The sequence below is a fragment of the Capsicum annuum genome, chromosome 7, assembly GCF_002878395.1.
Source record: "Capsicum annuum cultivar UCD-10X-F1 chromosome 7, UCD10Xv1.1, whole genome shotgun sequence".
Taxonomy (NCBI): Eukaryota; Viridiplantae; Streptophyta; class Magnoliopsida; order Solanales; family Solanaceae; genus Capsicum; species Capsicum annuum.
Genome location: NC_061117.1, coordinates 29325163 through 29344888, shown reverse-complemented (window position 1 = coordinate 29344888; position 19726 = coordinate 29325163). Strand labels below are relative to the sequence as shown.

The 19726-nt window shown below is 35.1% G+C and overlaps 1 protein-coding gene across 1 annotated transcript; it reads left to right on the top strand.

Annotated features, from left to right (window-relative positions):
- Window positions 1–11158: 11158 nt before the first annotated feature.
- LOC107876401 lies at window positions 11159–12428 on the top strand. Its single transcript, XM_047393944.1, has 4 exons — window positions 11159–11413; window positions 11656–11711; window positions 11829–12083; window positions 12338–12428. Exons 1-4 carry the CDS (start codon window positions 11159–11161, stop codon window positions 12426–12428), a joined length of 657 nt encoding a protein of 218 aa, XP_047249900.1.
- Window positions 12429–19726: the final 7298 nt, after the last annotated feature.

The window sequence follows — 19726 nt, the reverse complement described above, 5'->3', positions numbered from 1 at the left end:
GGGTGGAGGTACCAATATGATGGGACACCTGAAAGATGATGAGGAGCAAATCAAGGATCAAAGAAGGTCGACACGGAGTAGTTTTATTCAAACTAATCATTTCTCTGTGGATGCAGGGATTGATACACAATAATGAGCGTTTCTTTCAAAATATCCCCAAGCAAGTCGGGAGCCATGCCAGAGCATATAATGCTTAAGAGCGGTACTTTTGGTAGCCCAAAAACGGGCTCAACACCCATTTATCAATGACCTTTTGAATTGTCCATCTCATTTCTTGAGATCATGGAAGACAAACAAAGGCGTCATCTTTTCTTTACAAACATGGTATTTAGAATTTTTCTCAAAAGATGATCACTAGCAAAAGTGACTTTGTTTCTACTAATTGTCTATATTGAGTACAGGTACATGTAGAAAGTAAGACATAGACAAACGAACTCAGGTAAAATTGTTTTCAAATCGCCAAGAGGGCCATTCATATCATTTCCAAGAGGGATATTGCATATTATTGCCAAGAGGGCCATTTCATATCATTGCCAAGAGAGCCATTTCATATCATTGCCAAGAGGGCCACTTCATATCATTGCCAAAAGGGCCATTCATATCCTCGCCGAGTGGGCCATTACATATTATTGCCAAGAGGGCCATTTAATATATGTTGACACGCAAGACATAAACGCTGGCGTCGAGTATATCATTATCATTACTGTTGACACGCTAGAAAAAAATGCTGGCATCAAGGATATCTCATATTTTTATGAATCAATATCTGAATATATCAAGAGAACGTGATTTGAAGGGACGCCTTTAAGTCGATATATGAAGACGAGCGATATATGAGATTTCCTTGAGGGTCATCTATAAGTCATATTATTTGACATAGGATAGTGTGCAAGATCACCTATGAATTGATAGCCTGTAGGTCATCCGTAAGCCACAATAACATCCTAACCGGATAGTGTGCAAGATCACCCAAAAATTGATAGTCTGAAGGTTATCCATAAGTCGCAACTAAATCCTTATCAGATAATATATGAGATTATCAAATTGATACGTCCAAGGGTTCTCTATAATCTGTGTCATATCCAAGATCGATTATGTACAGGATTACCTAAGGACTAATAATTTGAGAGATATCTATAAGTCATATTGTATCTAAAGTTGGATGATGTGCAGGAACACTTGAAAGTTAGCGATTGGAGGGGTACTTGTAAGCCATCTCTTATCCAAGGTCAGATAATTTGTAGGATTACCTACAAGCTAGCAATTCAAAGGATATCTGTAAGTCGCCTCGTATCCAAACATCAAATAATGCGCAAGATTATCCAAAAATTGACAATTTAAGGGAAATTTATAAATCAATCATCGGCTATAACCGAAGAGGTTATTATTCCACATACAACAAGTGATATAGGTAACCAAAAGGGTAGCCACACTAGCACAAGATTACATGGTTTTAGGGACCGTTCTGTATAAAGTATTGCTGGTGTCCAAAAGGGCCACCCCACTTTGAAGACATGTTCAACCAATAAATGACATAATTATACAACAACCAAGAGGGTTGTTGTGTTTGTTATTGCTAGTTAGTTCATTCCAAATAGGTACATGAAAAGATGATTCCATTTTTCAGGCCATAACTTTCAGGATATTCTGGTTTCCGCTTCACCTTCGAGATATTTCTAAACTCATATTGAGGGTAGTCTTCCCTTTATTTCAAATTCGAGTGATGGGACACCTAAAGTTTTGGAAATTATGTCTAGGTAAGTTCATGTTTAAGAGGTTACAAGCTTCTTTTCCATAACTCATTGACTTATCACTCATCCCGAGCCAAAGATCGTCTGAAATAAAGATCATCTTTTCTACCGATTGAGTCGAACTACAAGCAGTCTGATTTCCTGAGTTTCAGGGATATGTAGGCTGGGATATAGGTTGAAAACTCGACTGCATTCCAACCTCCCCTCAAATCCCTCTATTCTCCAGTTTTTCGATTTCATCAAAAACTCTAAAACCAAGATAGCTGGTGAATCCTCTTGAAAATCGTGATTAAAATCAAGCTTTATGACATACAAGTGGCCTGAATTCTCATGTAACCTAAGATATGTAGGAAACTTGATACCGAAGTTCGGCCATAACTCTATGAAACTCATGCGAAAAATCAACCTCTTTCAGATTCAAATTTATGGTCGGACAAAAATTAGGAGCGTAAACCTCCTTTTGCCCAGGGTTACTTGCATCCACCCTACCCAAAGGGAGGGGACTGTTATTGACACCTAATTTTTTTCCCTCCACAACTACGTTAAATCTCGAGTTTCTTTGATTTTCAAATAAAATCACAACAGTTAGTTTTTCCAAATAAATGCATTTTTAAATATGCATTTGGTCTAAATTTGTTATTTAAGTGATAATTATATATTTTTGTATTTACATATACGAGATTGTATAAATGATGTCATTTAAATGAACACTCATCAATATAAAATTTTAATTAAGGATAATCTTTGAAAATAAATGTAATGATCAAAATCTTGATTTAAATATAATTTATTCTTAAAAATAATTTATTTGAATAAATATGTGCTTGATTTTATCGAATCTAGAAGCTCGGGGTTAAAGAAGATATTAAATTCATTTTGAATTTTGACTTAATCTAACCAATCTATTAGAGCTGGCCATAATTGAAATCAAATTGACCACAATCGCGATGCAATTGGCCAATTAATTTTCAACTTGGCCAAAACTTAAATGAATTGGCTAAATTCTCAAATTATATAATCCATCCAATTTTTAACTCAACTTCAGCAGTCGATTTCTTTTTCTTTCAAATGTTGCTAACCCATATCAACCCAATTGCTCAACCAGGCCCAAAATAATAAAATGACCCGACCCACTATCAATAAATCCCCTTTCTCCTCTAATCAACAAGAACAATTCTCCCTCAAACAACACGATAGAAAAATTGCGACAAAACCTTTCCAAATTGCGAACAAAACAGCAACAGCTTTTAGTGATCTCAACAATAACCCAAAAACCAAAAACCCAGTCTGTGACCCATTTTAAACCAACAATAACTCATAAGCCTTTTTGCCTCTTTGATTTTCTCAGAAAAATGGTCGAATCTTCTAGGTGTTGAGGTGTCATCTCAAACGGCTGATTTGTATGAATTCGTACAATTACAACTGATTATTCTTATCCCCTTTTCAAAATTCAAAATTACCCTTTACAAAAACCCTAAAATACCTCTCAATTTTCCTAATCCCACATTGGTGGAGCTCAAAAAAGGACCCTATTTTGTTCTCTATATAAAGGTTTCACTATTGAGCAAAAATGACAAGTCTTAGAAGGTGAAAAAAGCCATTTTGAGCAAAAACTAGTAAATTTTTGTTTGAGTATAAAATTTTCTTCTTCCCAAGGAAGGTTGGGGACGGCTAGGAGCTTTTGGAGTCACGAAAGAATCCTCCGGTGGTATAGAGTCCAGTGTTGGCTCGTTGGCCCATTTTGCTGCCCCAGAAGAGGTGAATATACTCTTATTCTCTTAATTTCATCACTTTCTGCTTTATCCCCATTTTTCTCCGTAGAACTAGTTAATATTTTAATCTTAATCATGAATGAGGCTGGAGTTTGTTACTGTAGAAGCCGTTGATGGCCTTAGGATTTGTTTATGATCGTTGTGGTTGTGTTATTTTGCTAAATCATTACTACGTCATAGTTTTAAATTTGGCTGCTTGGAATAAGTTCCATGTTTTGTGTTGATTATGTTGATTAGCCATTCTTTTACGAAGCAGTGTATATACATATTGTTGAATGCCTTGAATTACGAAGCAGTGTATATATATATCATTGAATGCCTTGAATAAACTCTCTGTTTTGTGTTGATTGTGTTGATTAGCCATCATTTTATATCATGAAGCAGCGTATATACATATCGCTGAATCCCTGCCTTATCTTGTTTAGTTTGCTATCATGATTTAATAATCTCTGTGGTGAAAGTCTAAGCCTCAGCTTATTTAATGAACATTAAAGACAATCTCTTGGACTTATTCCTCGTCGTCTCGATCTCGAGTCTAATGCCTAATATATATTAATCCTATTTGCAAAAATGCTACAGTATCGAAAACTTCTGTGTGGGTATAGTTTGATGGGTGTATGATCTATATTATAGAAAAAGGTTTCCCTGTGTATATGTTGTGGTGTAGTATATGAATTAAATTGCGTGTGTGCATCATGCTCTCTGGAAAGTGATCAGACAAATTCTTGAACTTGTTTACAAATACTTTTAGAATTCTCATGTGGCAGAATAGTATGTGCACATCACATATGACCACTTTTCCATAAATGCATACCATTTTGATGATTCATTTGTGAGATAATATTTTTAAACACGTATACTTTTTGCCAATAAGGTGTAGATTCCCTTACTGTATTAGACATCTTGTGACTTTCCTCAAAATTGGTTAATCATATTCCATTCGATCTAAATTCTTGAACTTGTTTGGACTAATTTATCATGTTGCATTCGATTCAATTCTCAAAATTGTTCCAGGGATAAATTAATTGTATTTTCATTAGATAAATTGCACCGCTTTATATCATGGCTTACTATTATCCTTGTGCGTGAAATGCTCTTTTAATGACATTATTGGTCTTCAAGTACTGATCTTTGAACACGTATTACTTACTTTATTTTTCTTTTTTCTTTTGCATATGGATACGCTCGGGTCCTACTTGAACTCCCCCTTTTCCTTTGCATGCCCATTATGGGCCATTGAGGCCCATTTAATCTCGAGTCGGTCTCGAAAGAGTAAATTCAACGTCAATCTCATAGCACAGGGATACAAGAAGATAAAAGAAAAAGAAAATGGGTTGGAACCCATCGGTAAAGTAGCTCAGAGGCTCAAAAGTCTCATTTGTTCTTTTATTTATTTATTTATTTATTTATTGTTGTCGTTATTTTATTTTAATTATTTATTCATTCGGGCCTAGAAGCCAAAGTTGTACTTAATACAGGTGGAGCAAGATTCAAGTAAAAGGCTGAAAAACTAGATTAGGACAGGTGAAATGGGTCGAAGGCCCAATTAGCCTAGGACAGGTTTTGTTGGTTTAGGCCTAATGGCCTAAATCGTTTACTTTCTCCTCTCTTTCTCCATTTATATGTTTGCTTAGTTATTTTATTTGTGTAGACTTAGTTAAAATCCCTATTAGGTCGTCTAAAACTATTTTTACACGAATTTTTTTTCTAAAAAATCAATCACTTTTCAACAAATTAATCTTTTAGAAGTTAATCAAAGACGATTTTCAAATAGTCTGGATAACCATAAGTTAGCGGACGTTTTAGGTGCCTAACACCTTCCTAAAATGTTAATAGGAACCAGTTACTCAAAATCTCTTAACTTAAATGATTTTTCTATTTTTAATAATTTGAAGTACTCTCTAAAGGTTTCCTAATTCCTTTTCAAAATTAAGTGGCGACTCTTCTCAAAAAGTCAAAATTTCTTCGCAAAACAGCAAGTATTATATCTAGTTTGACTATAGACCAACTTATTTTAGATAATTCTTCTGGATAACTATCAATACCTGGAGCTTTGTCCAGTGGCATTCTTTTCACTACTACATATATTTCCTGCCCTGTGACAGGGCTGATTAACTTGCACTTCTGTTCATAAGAGAGATATGTGCCGCTTCTAATCACTGTAATGTTTGGTCATGGTAGTTGGTCTGCAGCTATTCCCATATGATTAGAAAAGAACTTAATGAACTCAACTTCTACTAATACAAGGTCCTCTAGCTCAGGACTACTCTAGCTTGTTACCAGCATCATCATATATAGAAATTATAGAGTTCCTGTTGGTTCTAAGCTTCAGTTGAGCATGAAAATAACTTGTATTAGTATCTCCATCATCAATCCAATTTACTCTGGCTTTTTGTGTGTAGACCTATTCCTCTATATCATTCCATTTTTTGACTTCAGTCAGCCAAGCTCTTTCTTGTTCAATCAGAGAGGAGCATACTGGGTGGTCAATGAGTTTGGTTTGTGTGAGCTCTAGGTTTATTCAAGCCTGTTGAAGCTTCTGGCTATACAAGGCTATATGATTATTCAACCCCTTCAACTCTCTTTGCAGTGCTTTCATCTTGCTCCATAATATATATTCTTTTGGTCCATGTACCCTGGTATGCCAAGCCCTTTCCAGGATCCTACCAAAATCAGGGTGCTTCAGCACAGTCATGTACAGCTTGAATGGTTTTGGGACAGATTTTGGTCATGGAATCATAGCAATAAGTATTGGGGAGTGGTCTGATACTTCTGCAGGCAAGAACTCTACCTCAATATTCCCATTTTAGCTAGCCACTGTGAGTTTCCAAATGCCCAGTCTATTTTGGAGTATACTCTACTGCCAGCTTTCTGTCTATTACTAAAAGTATAGTAACAACCTTTAGATTTGAGTATTGTGAGACTAAAAGTATCAATGCGGGTTTGAAACTTATCAACTTCATGTGGGAGAATAGGAGAACCAATCCTATCTTCAGTTGTCAAGACATTATTGAAATCTCTACACAACAACCAATTCTCTGCAATGTTGCTCCCCAGCTAAACCAATTTATGCCACAATATTTCTCTATTTTGACCTTCATTCTTAGCATATACTATGGTGAGGTAAGCCTGAAATTTACTTTCTGGGATTTCAACTTTGCAATGTATAAACTATTCATGTAGCATCTCAACCTGAACTTTGACATTTGTGCTCCAAATTAGCCACACCCTACCATTGTATGCCATAAGATAGTTGCAGCAGTAATTCCATCCACTAGCAATCTTCTTTATAATTCCTTGTTCTTTATTTTCTTTGACCCTTATTTCCAAGATTCCCATGACCTCCACCTTATTCTTCTGCAGAAAGAGTTTCAGCTCTTTTTGTTTTAAGGGCTAATTCAGCCCTCTTATGTTTCAAGTTGAGATTGTCATAGAGGTTTCTGTTGCACCTCCATAGCCTCAACAAAGTTAGTATCAATATTTTGTAAGATAGCAAACCTGTTTTGCGACATACTAGTACTAGTTGCTGCTTCATTCACTGTGTGCACCCTAAGAAATTGTATATGATCCTTGATTATCTGTGTGTCTGCTACCTCTTTACCCTTCTGATTCTTTTGGACTTCTTTCTCATCTGGGGTTGCAGCTTTTATTGTCCATTCTTGTCTCACAACAGACTCTGTTGGCTTAGTTTTCTTGCGTCTTCTACGCCTCTTTTTCACTACCTGTAATCGTTGCTCCTCCATGGTATCTTCCTTCTTCCAACAGTCAATGGTATTATGACCAAATTTCAAGCAATCTACACAAAACTTGGGCCTCCAATCATACTCTGCATCTTGTTGGAAGCTACTAACAGGGGTGATTAGTTTAATAGTATTCAATAGTGGTTGAGCAACATCCACTTCAATCAGGATTCTAGCATAAGATATACGATTTATGTTGGCTGTGAATAAATTTGTGTAAAGGGGCCTCCCTACTGCACTTGCAAATTTGCTTAGTGCTTCAATCGACCAATATCCCACAGGTAGCCCAGGAAAGGTTACCCATAATGGAATCATTGTAATATAGTCGGGATTAAATATAAAGTTTACCTCCCAGTCATGGATCACAAATGGCTTGTTGTGGAAAGTATACGGGCCTGCTTGCTTTACCTTCTCACAATCTTCCATTGTCTCAAATAAAAAAATGAAGTACCTCTCATCATGTTGTAATATCTAAGGTTTCTAAGCAAATTTCCAAGTATGTGAGATGTAGGTTTCCATTATTTTTAGATAAGGTGTGTCACCGATGACATATCCAATAATGGTCGTCTTCCAATATTCCTCTTGTTCCTTGAGGTTTGCCGCCTCGATGTTGACAATTACTTTCCCCTTTTTAGTGCATGGTGGAACATAGGACAACGCTTTACCCCTTTGTCCAGCTCTATTCTTTTGACTCTCAGTATTATTTACCGGAGTTGGTTGGGTTGTTCTGGCTTTTGAAAATTGCAATCGTCTAGCTGCCTGCACCGTTGTTGAGACCCCAAAGGATTGCAAGTGAAGTGAACTTTGTGATTCCGAGTCCGATTAACCCTCATCTTTTTCTTCCAAAATAGATTGGATCTGTGGTGGAATAAAGCTACCAAAGGTGAGCGAGCGTAGGTGTGAGCTCAAGCCCTCCTCCAGTGTTATCATCTTGTCCGCCACAGTGTGTTTGTCGGTGTTTCTACATCGGGGCATGGTATTTTTCGTTGTCAGTGCACATTAGCAAAACCTAGCTAAAGCATAATTAATAAAACTAATTTGGTAAATACACCCCTAATTAATATTTTTTTAATGGGTGTATCAAGTCCATAGGGGCCAACTAATATAAATTGAGGGAGTAATAGAAAAAACTGAGTCCAAAAAAGTGAAAATGTCTCAAGAAGTATTTTTCAAAAAATAAAAAATTATGAAAATGTATTGTGGTTTTTTAAAAAATTTTCATGATCAAACAAGTATTTCAAAATAAAATAAAAACATATTACGAAATATTGTGAATAATATTTATGGTCAAACGCCTACTAGGTCACTACCATTCTCATTTTGAGATTGATTTTTTTTGGAATTTTTAAGTTGGTGCCACATTCTCCGGACCCAATTATTTGGGATAAACACCGACAAATTTCGCCAATAAAACACACCTTGACCCGTTTGCAAAAAGATATGGGACAACTTGAGTCAATTTGGGATAATACCATCGAGCACATTTTGAAATAGTTTGCCAATTGATTTCACAGTTTTTGAGCTCTATAGGTCGATTTGCCCAGGTAACATAGAAAATGTGGGTGACATCAGTGAGAAGAGTGAATTTGGATTGGGTATCTTCTGATTTTGATATATTACACAGAATATACTCAATAGTATGGTCTTCATTCCACGATGGTCTAGTGCGGCGGGCAATACCGCAGACTTTTCCAAGAATCGCTAGGGGGTCGGCGAGAGGGAGGATCTCAACGAGGGTATTGCCGCTGATGCCAGTGACTCCGATGATTAGAGCAACACTTTCATAGTTTTGTGGAACATCATCTTCTTCCAATTTTTTTTGCCTGATGATTAACAGTTACATATTACTTAGGGATCGTTTGGTTGGGAAATTGTTGTTTCATTTGTGATATTAAAAATACTATGCATTGCATTCTTTTTAAGAATAGATAGTTTGTTTACAAAAATACCATTCACCTTATTTAATTTAGCTTAATTATTTTTCTTCATATTAAACCATACAAAAGAAATTAAAAAGTTATTAATTTTTTTAAAAAAATTATTAGTTTCTTTTTTCTAAAAATACATGTTAAGAAATTTATGTTGATATTTCTTAAATGTGTATGAATCTTTAATGTTTCATGTTAAATTACTTATTTTGTCCAAAATTCTATAAAATGTTGATAATCTCATTTTTTGTTAAAAAAATCATCATCAAAAAATTTGAAAAAGAATTACTCTAATTTTTCAGTATTTAGTATCATTAATATTTGGAGAGTCAAGCTGTATTTAAAAAAAATAAATATTTTTTAGCTAATTATAAAAAATATTATTTTATTTAATAATTAAGCATGTATTGAGTTAAAAAGGCAATGTCAAAATACTTTTATTACTTGTCCGTGATAAATTTGTTAGAAAAAAATTGAAATAAGATTAATAAACATATCTACAAAATAGAAAGACAATAAACCCATGGATCAATTTTGAATTTGATTGTATAAATAATTTTTATGGTGTCACTATCATTTTTTCATGACTCATCACTTTTGTAGCATTTAATAAGCTCATATAATTGTTCAAATTTACCAAAATGGATAAAAATTTATAGAGTAATTAAAATTAAAATTAGGGATAAAATTGACCAAAAAAATTGATGTAAGGACTACCAAAATCTCACGTCCTTTATATATATATATATATATTATAAGTGATAATCAAGGATTTGGAGAGTAATTGTATCCTTTCATGGCTTTATCCCATGGATAAATTAGGGTGGGATTGTTATACCACCAAATGGCCTTGACTTTTACATTGTACAAAAAGTATAAAGGGATCTAGAGAATCTTTCTCTTTCTTCAAGTAACGTTCCATTAACGTCCCTGTAATGTTTTATTAACATTCCACTAACGTTCCTTTCTCTCTTTGACTGACCGGCCGGCGATGGCGTAGATGCGCTGGCAACAGGTAAGGGTATCCTTTTCGCCTCTCTCCTTCGATCTCTCTCTCTCCACAGATCCTCCGAGCTACTTCTCTCTCTCCCTTCCTATTCTTGGCCAGCTAGTCACTGTTATCGCCAACGGGACCAGGGTTTCTATCGGCTCGACCCCGGCGATGGTGTAAGGGTGCAGTACCAGCCAAATCAGGTGGTACGACGATAGCCGGCCACCAAAGCACAAATTTGGTAACAACTAGAAAAAGACCCAGCAACAGCCGGCGATGCTCCGGTGGCTGAATTTTGGCGACACTAGTTTCCAGCAACCAACTCTAAAATCAAAATTAACAGTACCATCAGCACGCAGGAGTAACCCGGTGACATCTTATCTCTCATATTTAGATAGTTTTACTAGTTATTATTTACCATTCCATTTGTATTATTTTTTTGTTATTATAGTAGTTATTGGTAGATATTTGTTGTGTTGTTCTACCTACTAGGTCGGGTAGTATATTTTGTATGTGCCTGATGTTTTCCTACTGCTTTTCTATTTTCCTGAGCTCCTATTATTGCTTTCTTTGATTTGTCTATCAATTTGGGGTTTTGTTTTGGTTCTTAAGTGGTGGTTGTAGGGGTTGATAGTGGTGTAGGGTTATATCCGAGGGGGTTAGGGTTGGGGGCAGTTTTCGGTGGGGGTGAAGAGGGGAGGACAGGGAAGAGTGTGGGGTTTAGGTCAGGTAGGGCTAGTACGGTGAAGGGTGGTAGAGGTACGCAAAAGGTGAGAGAAGATAGGTTTAAGGTAGGGTCTTGGAATATAGGGACCCTTCAGGGAAAGTTCATTGAGCTGGTGAAGATTCTTAAGAGGAGGAAGATTAATATTACGTGTGTCCAGGAGACTAAGTGGGTAGGATCTAAGGCTAGGGATATGGAAGCGGTGGTACTCAGGGAGTGATAGGCATCGAAATAGAGTGGGGATCTTAGTGAATGAGGAGCTTAGGGCAGGTGGTAGATGTTAAGAGGGTCAGTGATAGGCTGATGACGATTAAGTTGGTCATTGGGGGATTTACATTGCATGTGTGTAGTGTTTATACGCCGCAGGTGGTCTTGGAAGAGGAGGTGAAAACGAGGTTTTGCGAGGCGTTAGATGAGGTGGTGAGAAGTGTTCCTAGTTCAAAGAAGATTGTTATAGCAGGGGAATTTAATGGGCACATTGGGGTTTTTCTGGGAGGTTATGATGATGTGCATGGAGGTTTTGGTTTCGGTGATAAAAATAATGAAGGAGCGGCTCTGTTGGATTTTGCGAAGGCCTTTGGGCTGGTGGTGGTGAACTCGAGCTTTTCGAAGAAGAAGGATCACCTGGTTACCTTCCGAAGTAAGATAGCCAAGACTCAGATTGACTTTCTGCTTCTTAAGAAGAGGGATTGGGTCTTATGTAAGGATTGTAAAGTCATTCTAAGTGAGCATCTTTCGACTCAGCATAGTCTTCTGGTGATGGACTTGATTATCAAGAAGAGCAAGATGAAAAGGGTCGGGGAGGGTCAGCCTATAATTAGGTGGGGTGTCTTGACCCAGTTAGTGCACTAGATATAAAGGAGAAAGTAGCAGGAATGAGGGTGTGGGAGTGTAGAGGGGACGTGGATGTTATGTGGGATAGGGCTGCCAGTTGCATCACGGAGTCGGCTAGAGAAGTGTTAGGTATTTCGAGGGGGCAGGTAGGACGACATAAGGGGGATTGGTGGTGGAATAAAGAAGTTAAGAAAAAAGTTGAGAGTAAGAAGGGGGTGTATGTTAAGCTAATTGAGAGTAAAGATGCAGAAGAGAAGCGGTTGAATAGAAAGGTTTACAAAGTAGCAAGAAAAGAGTCTAAGCTAGCAGTTATGGCTGCTAAGACAGCATCGTTCGAGAGCTTGTATGCGGGGTTAAAGGAGAAAGTCAAGGAAAAAGGTTGTATAGGCTTGCTAAGGCTAGGGAGCGGAAGGGTAGGGACCTCGACCAAGTAAAGTACATTAAGAGGGAGAATGGTATAGTTTTGGTGGAGGATGGCCACATTAAGAAGAGATAGCATGAGTAGTTTCATAGGCTCTTGAACGAGGAGGGAGACAGAGGCATTGAGTTAGGGGAGCTGGAGCACTCGAAAGAGAGACGCAATTTTCGTTATTGTAGATGTTTTAAGTTTGAGGATGTCATAGAGGCTATTCGTAAGATGCAGAGGGGGAGGGCGACGAGGCCTGATGAGATTTCGATGGAATTTTGAAAGTTTATAAGTAGGGCAGGTTTAAGGTGGTTGACTGATTTGTTTAACGACATTTTCAAGATGGCGAGAATGCCTGAGGCTTTAAGGTGGAGTACGATGATTCCGTTATATTAAAACAAGGGTGACATTCAGAGTTGCACCAACTATAGGGGTATCAAGCTATTGAGTCATACTATAAAGATTTGGGAGAGGATGGTTGAGCAAAGATTGAGGAGGATCATGTCTATTTTGGAGAACTAATTTGGTTTTATGCTTGGTCGCTTGATGACAGAGGCAATCCACCTGGTGAGGAGATTAGTAGAGTAGTATAGGGAAAGAAAAAGGGATTTGCACTTGGTGTTCATCGACCTGGAGAAGGCGTATAACAATGTTCCTAGGGAGGTGTTTTGGAGATGGTTAGAGGCGAGAGGGGTCTTGGTAGCGTACATTAGAGCTATTAAGGACATGTATGATGAAGGAAAGACTCGGGTGAGAACGGCGAAAGGGGACTCAGAGCATTTTGTGATTAAGATAGGGTTGCATCAGGGTTTGACTCTTAGTCCGTTCTTATTTGCGTTGGTAATGGACATGTTGACATGGAGTAATCAAGGGTGGTGCCGTGGTGTATGTTATTTGTGGATGATGTAGTGCTGATTAATGAGACGTAGGAGGGGGTGAATGAAAAATTGGAGGTTTTGAGGCAAACCCTTGAATCTAAGGGGTTTAGGTTTAGTAGGTCCAAGACGCAGTATATGAGGTGCAAGTTTAGTGACTTGAGGCAGAAGAACGATGTGGTGGTGAGGTTGGATTCCCAGGATATTTGTAAGAGGGATAGTTTTAAGTATCTTGGGTCTATGATTCAAGAAAATGATGATATTGATGAGGATGTCTCTAACCGTATCAAAGCTAGTTGGATGAAGTGAAGGCTCGTCTCGGGAGAGTTGTATGATAAGAAGGTGCTACTTAAGATTAAACGTAAATTCTATAGAGTGGCAGTCCGTCCAGCCATGTTATATGAAGCAGAGTGTTGGTCAGTCAAGAACTCCCATATTCAAAGGGTAAAGGTGGCAGAAATTAGAATGTTGCGCTGGATGTGTGGACTTACTAGAGGGGATAAAGTTAGAAATGAGACTGTCCGAGAGAAGGTGGGAGTGACTTTGGTGGAAGACAAGATGCGGAAAGAAAGGTTGAGATGGTTTGGGTATGTGATAAGAAGGGGCACGGATGCCCCAGTTCATAGGTGTGAGAGGCTTGCGTAAGATGGCTTCAAAAGGAGGAGAGGTAGGCCGAATAAGTACTAGAGGGAAGTGATTAGACATGACATGGAGCAGCTTCAGCTTACTGAGGACATGACCCTAGATAGAAAGGTGCGGAGGTCGCGGTTAAGGGTAGAAGGGTAGGTTGTGTGCGTAGGTTGTAGCAAGTAGTTAGAAGAGATCATGTATAGCCGGGTTAGTAATCCTAGGACTGTGTCCATACATAGGAGCCCCTAGTCAGGAGAGTCTGGGTGTGGCGGGTGTCTCTGGTATGTGTGTGTATGTTACTGCTAAGTGGAGGTCGTATTCCAGATGTCCTATGGCTTACCTGTTATCTCATATTGCGCTTATCTACCTTATTTTCGTATTGCTCTGATTTCTATTTTATTATGTCTTATTTCTTTTATGTTATGCCATCCATCATGCTTAATGTTTCATTATGCTCCTATTTACTATTCTCTATCTTGAGCCGGAGGTCTATCGAAAACAATCTCTCTACTTCTTTGGAGGTAGCGGTATGGACTGCGTATATTTTACCCTCTCCAGACCCTACTTTTGTGGGAATATACTGGGTTTGTTGTTGTTGTTGTGTTGTTATACCACCAAATATATGGGATAACTTATCCCGGTATTATTTATTAGTACCGGGATAAGTTATTTCGAATTAGCCAACCAAACAAAGCACCAAAATATTTATTCCCGAACTATTATTTTATTCAGGGACTATTTGTATTAGTACCTCACACCAAACGGCCCCTTAGGTTATTAGATTACTGAATGAAGAACTAATAGCCATTTGACCTTGAAAGTAACTGAATTATTGAGGTAGATGAAGAACACCCAAATTTTTCCCGAGAGCTTTCAATATGGGTCGGACTAGTCCATCCGAGCTAGTCTACACTAGCTTTGGAGCTTGACGTGCTAGGTCGTACTGGCTCATCAACATGACAGGTCAAAAAATAACAAGTTCAATCCATCACACTGTGGGTTGCAGGCCTCCACTGGCTAGCCCACTTTTTAAAATATATTATTTTTATAATTTAAATTTAAGTTTTAAAATTTTAATAATATAAATGTTTATAATATAATATTACATAAAGTTAATACTTGTTAATCAAGTCTCAAATTTACAAAAAAATTCTAATAATATGTGAAATTGAATAACTTTTGACACTAAATTCAAACCAGATAGAGATGTTGAAAAATAAATGAAATAGTTAGAGCTCGTTTGAATAGAATTAAAATCTGGTCAAATCAGCTTTTAATCTCTTTTTTAGCTTTTTTTAGGTGTTGGTAAAATTAAAAAGTGTTTAAAAAGGTTAAAAACTGATTAAAAAAGCCAAAAGTGAGAAGTTGGGTACCTTAGCTTTTTACTTTTTAGATTAAAATTCTTTTAGATTTGATCATAATATTTATCTTTTTATCCCTTATATTTTTCTCTAATTCCAACAATACTCTGAACTTGTATCGCTTAAATATATGATTTTTCTTTCTTTTTGTTTTTGCTGCTTCCTTTTGTCTCTTTCCTTCAATTTTCTCTTCATCTTTCTTTGTTTTCAATGAATCATCATACATTGAAGGTTTGCTCAAATTTTTTATTTTAGAATTAAAAATTATAAATAATTCACTTTATTTATAGTGTTAATAACTTTACGGACATTTAAGTTATTTTGACAACAAAAAAGTTCTTAACAACACTTGTTTACCAAACCCATCAATAATTTTTTTTTCAGTTTCAGTCCTTCTATCCAGACACTTATTTGCTTAATTTATAAGCACTTATTTTAAGCTTTTAATCATTTAAATTAAAAAATTATTTTTTAATCCTATCCTAACAGGCTCTTAATGAGTAATAATATAACAAGCTAAATAGCAATAATAACCTAATTTTATTTTAATTGATCACAATAATACACAAAAAAGTGTCAATATTTAGTCCATTAAAAGTGAAAATGAACTCTTAAAAAACTCTCATAACACTTATGGCGTGTTCAACATCGTCACGTCATCTTTATCAAACATATTTAATTTAGAAAAAGATTTTGTATTTTCAATTTTAATTATTTATATATTTTATAAACATAATTAATATTTTTATATCCATGATGGTCAAAATAGATTTTGAGTTTGGACTCATTTTTTTATTCTTAGTACTCTATTTTATTTTTTAATCATTTTTTGTTTGGTCCACGGGTCAGCCCAGCCTATATTGATCAAGCCCCACGGGCCAACGAGCTTATCCGGGATGGGCTAAAAAGTCATGTTCTTAAACGGACTGTAAAAATCGTAACCCAACCCTATCAAATTACAGGCTGGTTGGACCAACCCAACGGGCCTGGCCCATATTGACGGCTCTACTCTTCACCTACTTTTCCGTTTAAGTTCCTTAGATCTTTTGTATTTGTCCAAGTATGGGTCATTGGGCTAATCTCGGTTATTTTAGTTTGAGAGATTCTTAAGATTCTTTGGACATTTTTTGTGCACGAAATTACACGGGATTACCCCAATAGTGGGTGACTTTGAATTTTTGACATCCATAAGAAAAGTTTTTAAAGATTAGCCTTTCTCTTTTTTATGTATAGTACAAATATATTTTTGGCCCTCTACGCCTCAAATATTTTTAAACTTTTCATTCTCATTTGTCTCTCAACTTCTATTTTAATTTTTTTATTTTAACTTTTATTTTTTTTTCTTGTTTTAATTTATTTTTCTCAACTTTTATTCTTATTTTTACCTTTTTCTCCTTTTTCTTTTTTTTTCCTCAAACATTATTTATTTCTTCATTTCTCTCTCTCTCTTTTTTAATTCATTGCTCAATCTTTATTTTTATTTTGTTTTTTTAAATTATTTCTCATTTTTTTTTATTTTTCTCAAACTTTATTTTTATTTTTTTTCTTCTCATGTTTGGTTTTCTCAATCTTTTTTTTCCTTTTTTTGTTATTTATTCTTCTCTTTTTTCTTAACTTTTATTTTTTCTTGTCTTTTTTGTTCTTTTTTCTCAATCTTTTTTTTTTTTTTTTTCTTTTTTGTTTGTTCTCTTTTGTTTTTCTCAACTTCTATTTTTTTTTGCTAATAAATAAAAAGTTGAATAATCGCAAAGGAATCTTTTTTTTTTTTAACATCAAAATAAATTTAAGGGCATGACTTATTATTATGAAGTCCTTTGGGATAAGTCTTGTCTCTAAGACAAAATTTATAGAACAACTCATAAATCAAGACACTATGCGGTAGTGTTAAGTCTTGCTTGTAGAGCGTAACTTCTTGTTTGAAAATCCTTGAGTTAAGTCTTGCTTCTAAGGCAAGAGTCATAGAATATCTCATAAATCAAGAAACAATGTGGTAGTGTCAACACTTATCCATTGAGCGTAACTTGTTCTTTTGGGAGGTTCTTGGACAAGTCTTGTCTTAGAGGCAAAGACTAATAGAGCATCACATAAATCAAGACACAATATGATAGTATCAACTCTTGTCCATGCGGCGTAACTTATCGGCTAAGTTTTGCCTCTAAGACAAGAGTTATAGAATATCTCATAAATCAAGACACGGTGTGGTAGTGTCAACTCTTGCCCACGGGGCATAACTTATTGTTTGAAAGTCGTTAGACTAATTTGTGCCTCTAAGGCAATAGTTATTGAACATATCATAAATCAAGATATAATGTGGTAATGTCAACTCTTATCCATGTGGCATAACTTATTTTTGAAAGTCCTTGATTTATAGAACATCTCATAAATCAAGAGACAATGTGATAGTGTCAAATCTTTTCCATGGAGCATAACTTATTGTTTAAAAGTCCTTGGTCTAAGTCTTGCCTCTAAGGCAAGAGTTATAAAACTTATCATAAATCAAAACATAATATGATAGTGTCAACTCTTACTCATTGGGCGTTATTTGTTGTTTGAAAGTCCTTAGGTTAAGTCTTGTCTCTAAGGCAAGAGTTATAGAATATCTCAAAAATCAAAACATAATGTGATAATGTCAACTCTTGCCCATAGGGCACAACTTGTTGCTTGAAATCCCTTGGTCTACGTCTGCCTCTAAGGGAAGAGTTATAAAGCATCTCATAAATCAATACACAATGTGGTGGTGTCAACTCTTACTCATGGGGCATAACTTGTTATTTAATGGTCCTTGGGCTGAGTCATACCTCTAAGACAAGAGTTATAGAGAATTTCGTAAGTAAAAAATATAATGTGTTAGTGTTGACTCTTACCCATTGTACGTAACTTGTTTGAAAATTCTTGGGATAATTCGTGCCCCTAAGGCAAGAGTTGTAGAACATCTCATAAATGAAGACATAACGTGGTAGTCTCAACTCTTGTCCGTGGGGCATAATTTATTGTTTGAAAGTCCTTGAGCTAAGTCTTGGCTCTAAGGCAAGAGTTGCAGAATATCTCATAAATGAATACATAATGTTTTAGTACCAATTCTTACCCATGGGACATAATTTATTGTTTGAAAATTCTTGAGCTAAGTTTTGCCTCTAAGGCAAGAGTTATAGAACCTCTCATAAATGAAGACATAAGGTGGTAGTGTAAACTCTTTCCCTTGAGGCATAATTTGTTGTTTGAAAGTTCTTGAGATATGTCTTACCTCTAAGGCAAGAGTTGTAGAACATCTCATAAATGAAGGCATAACATGGTAGAGTCAACTTTTGTCAGTGAGGCATAATTTATTGTTTGAAAGTCCTTGAGTGCCTCTAAGGTAAGAGTTATAGAATATCTCATGAATTAAAACACAATGTGATAGTGTCAACTCTTGCCCATAAAATGTAACTTCTTGTTTGAAAGTCATAAGTCTTGCCTCTACAATGTGGTAGTGTCAACTCTTGCTCATGGGGTGTAACTTGATTGGAAGAAATCAAAGAAAAGAAAAAAATAATAAAAATTACGAAAAAGGAAGAAAATGAAGAAAAATATTTTTTAAAAAATCAAAGAAAATAAAAAAGAAAAATAAGAAAAATATTGAAGCTAAGGGGAGAAAAGAAAAAAATAAAAAAAGTGACAAAACAAAAATAAAGATTGAGAAAAATTAAAAAAGAAAAAAGGAGAAAAATTAAAAAAATAAATAGAAGTTGAGAGGAGAAAAGAAAAAAAAAGTAAGGGTTGAGAATTTTTTTTAAGAAAATAAAAAATAAAAGTAAAAGTAAAATAAAAAAAGAAACTTTAAAAAAAAATAGAAATTGAGAAGAGAAAAGAAAAAAAGTAAGGATTGAGAAAAATAAAAAAAAAAAGAGAGAGAAAAGAAAAGATAAAAATTAAAGCAAAATAAAAAAGAGAAACAAAATAAAAGTTGAAAGATAAAAAACTATGGAGTTGTTTATAAATATTTGAGATATTGAGGGGTAAATAGGTAATTGTGCTATATAAGAAAAAAAGAAGGGAGACTAGTTTTATAAAACCATTATTATGAGGGACAAAAAAACAAAGTCACCCATTATAAAAATCATTTATGTAGTTTACCCATTTCTATGCCTACTCGTTTTGACTTTTTCAATAAATAAATGACCAACTTTGGCTGCTTTTAATTACAAAAAAAACTTTTTTACCTTATAAAAAAGATTATTTCATCTACTCTTCAAAAATGTTTATTTCAAAAAAAATTTAGCCAAAAATATAATTTTTTTTAAATTAATATTTTTAAAGAAAAATAAGCATTTTTGAAAAAAGATTTTTAGCCAAACAAGTTATTAATATAAATTACAGAGAGCATTATTATTTTATAGAAAATAATAAAAGATCTCTCTCTCTCTCTCTCTATATATATATATATTATAAAGCAGAAGACAAAACACCACAATTAGCCAAGTGGTAGCATGAAATATTGCCAAGTGTACAGATATATGACAAGACTAATAATATTGTAATAAAATTTTTGAATTAAAAGATTAGAGATATTTGAATTTGAAAATATTAGGCTTTTAAAGAAAAGATATCATTAGCTTGAACTCTACTAAAATTATTATTATTATTATTATTATTAATAATAATAATAATAATAATCTCTATTTACAATTAAATTATGTATATATTTAAATAAAAGAAAAAGGAGATAAAAGAAACA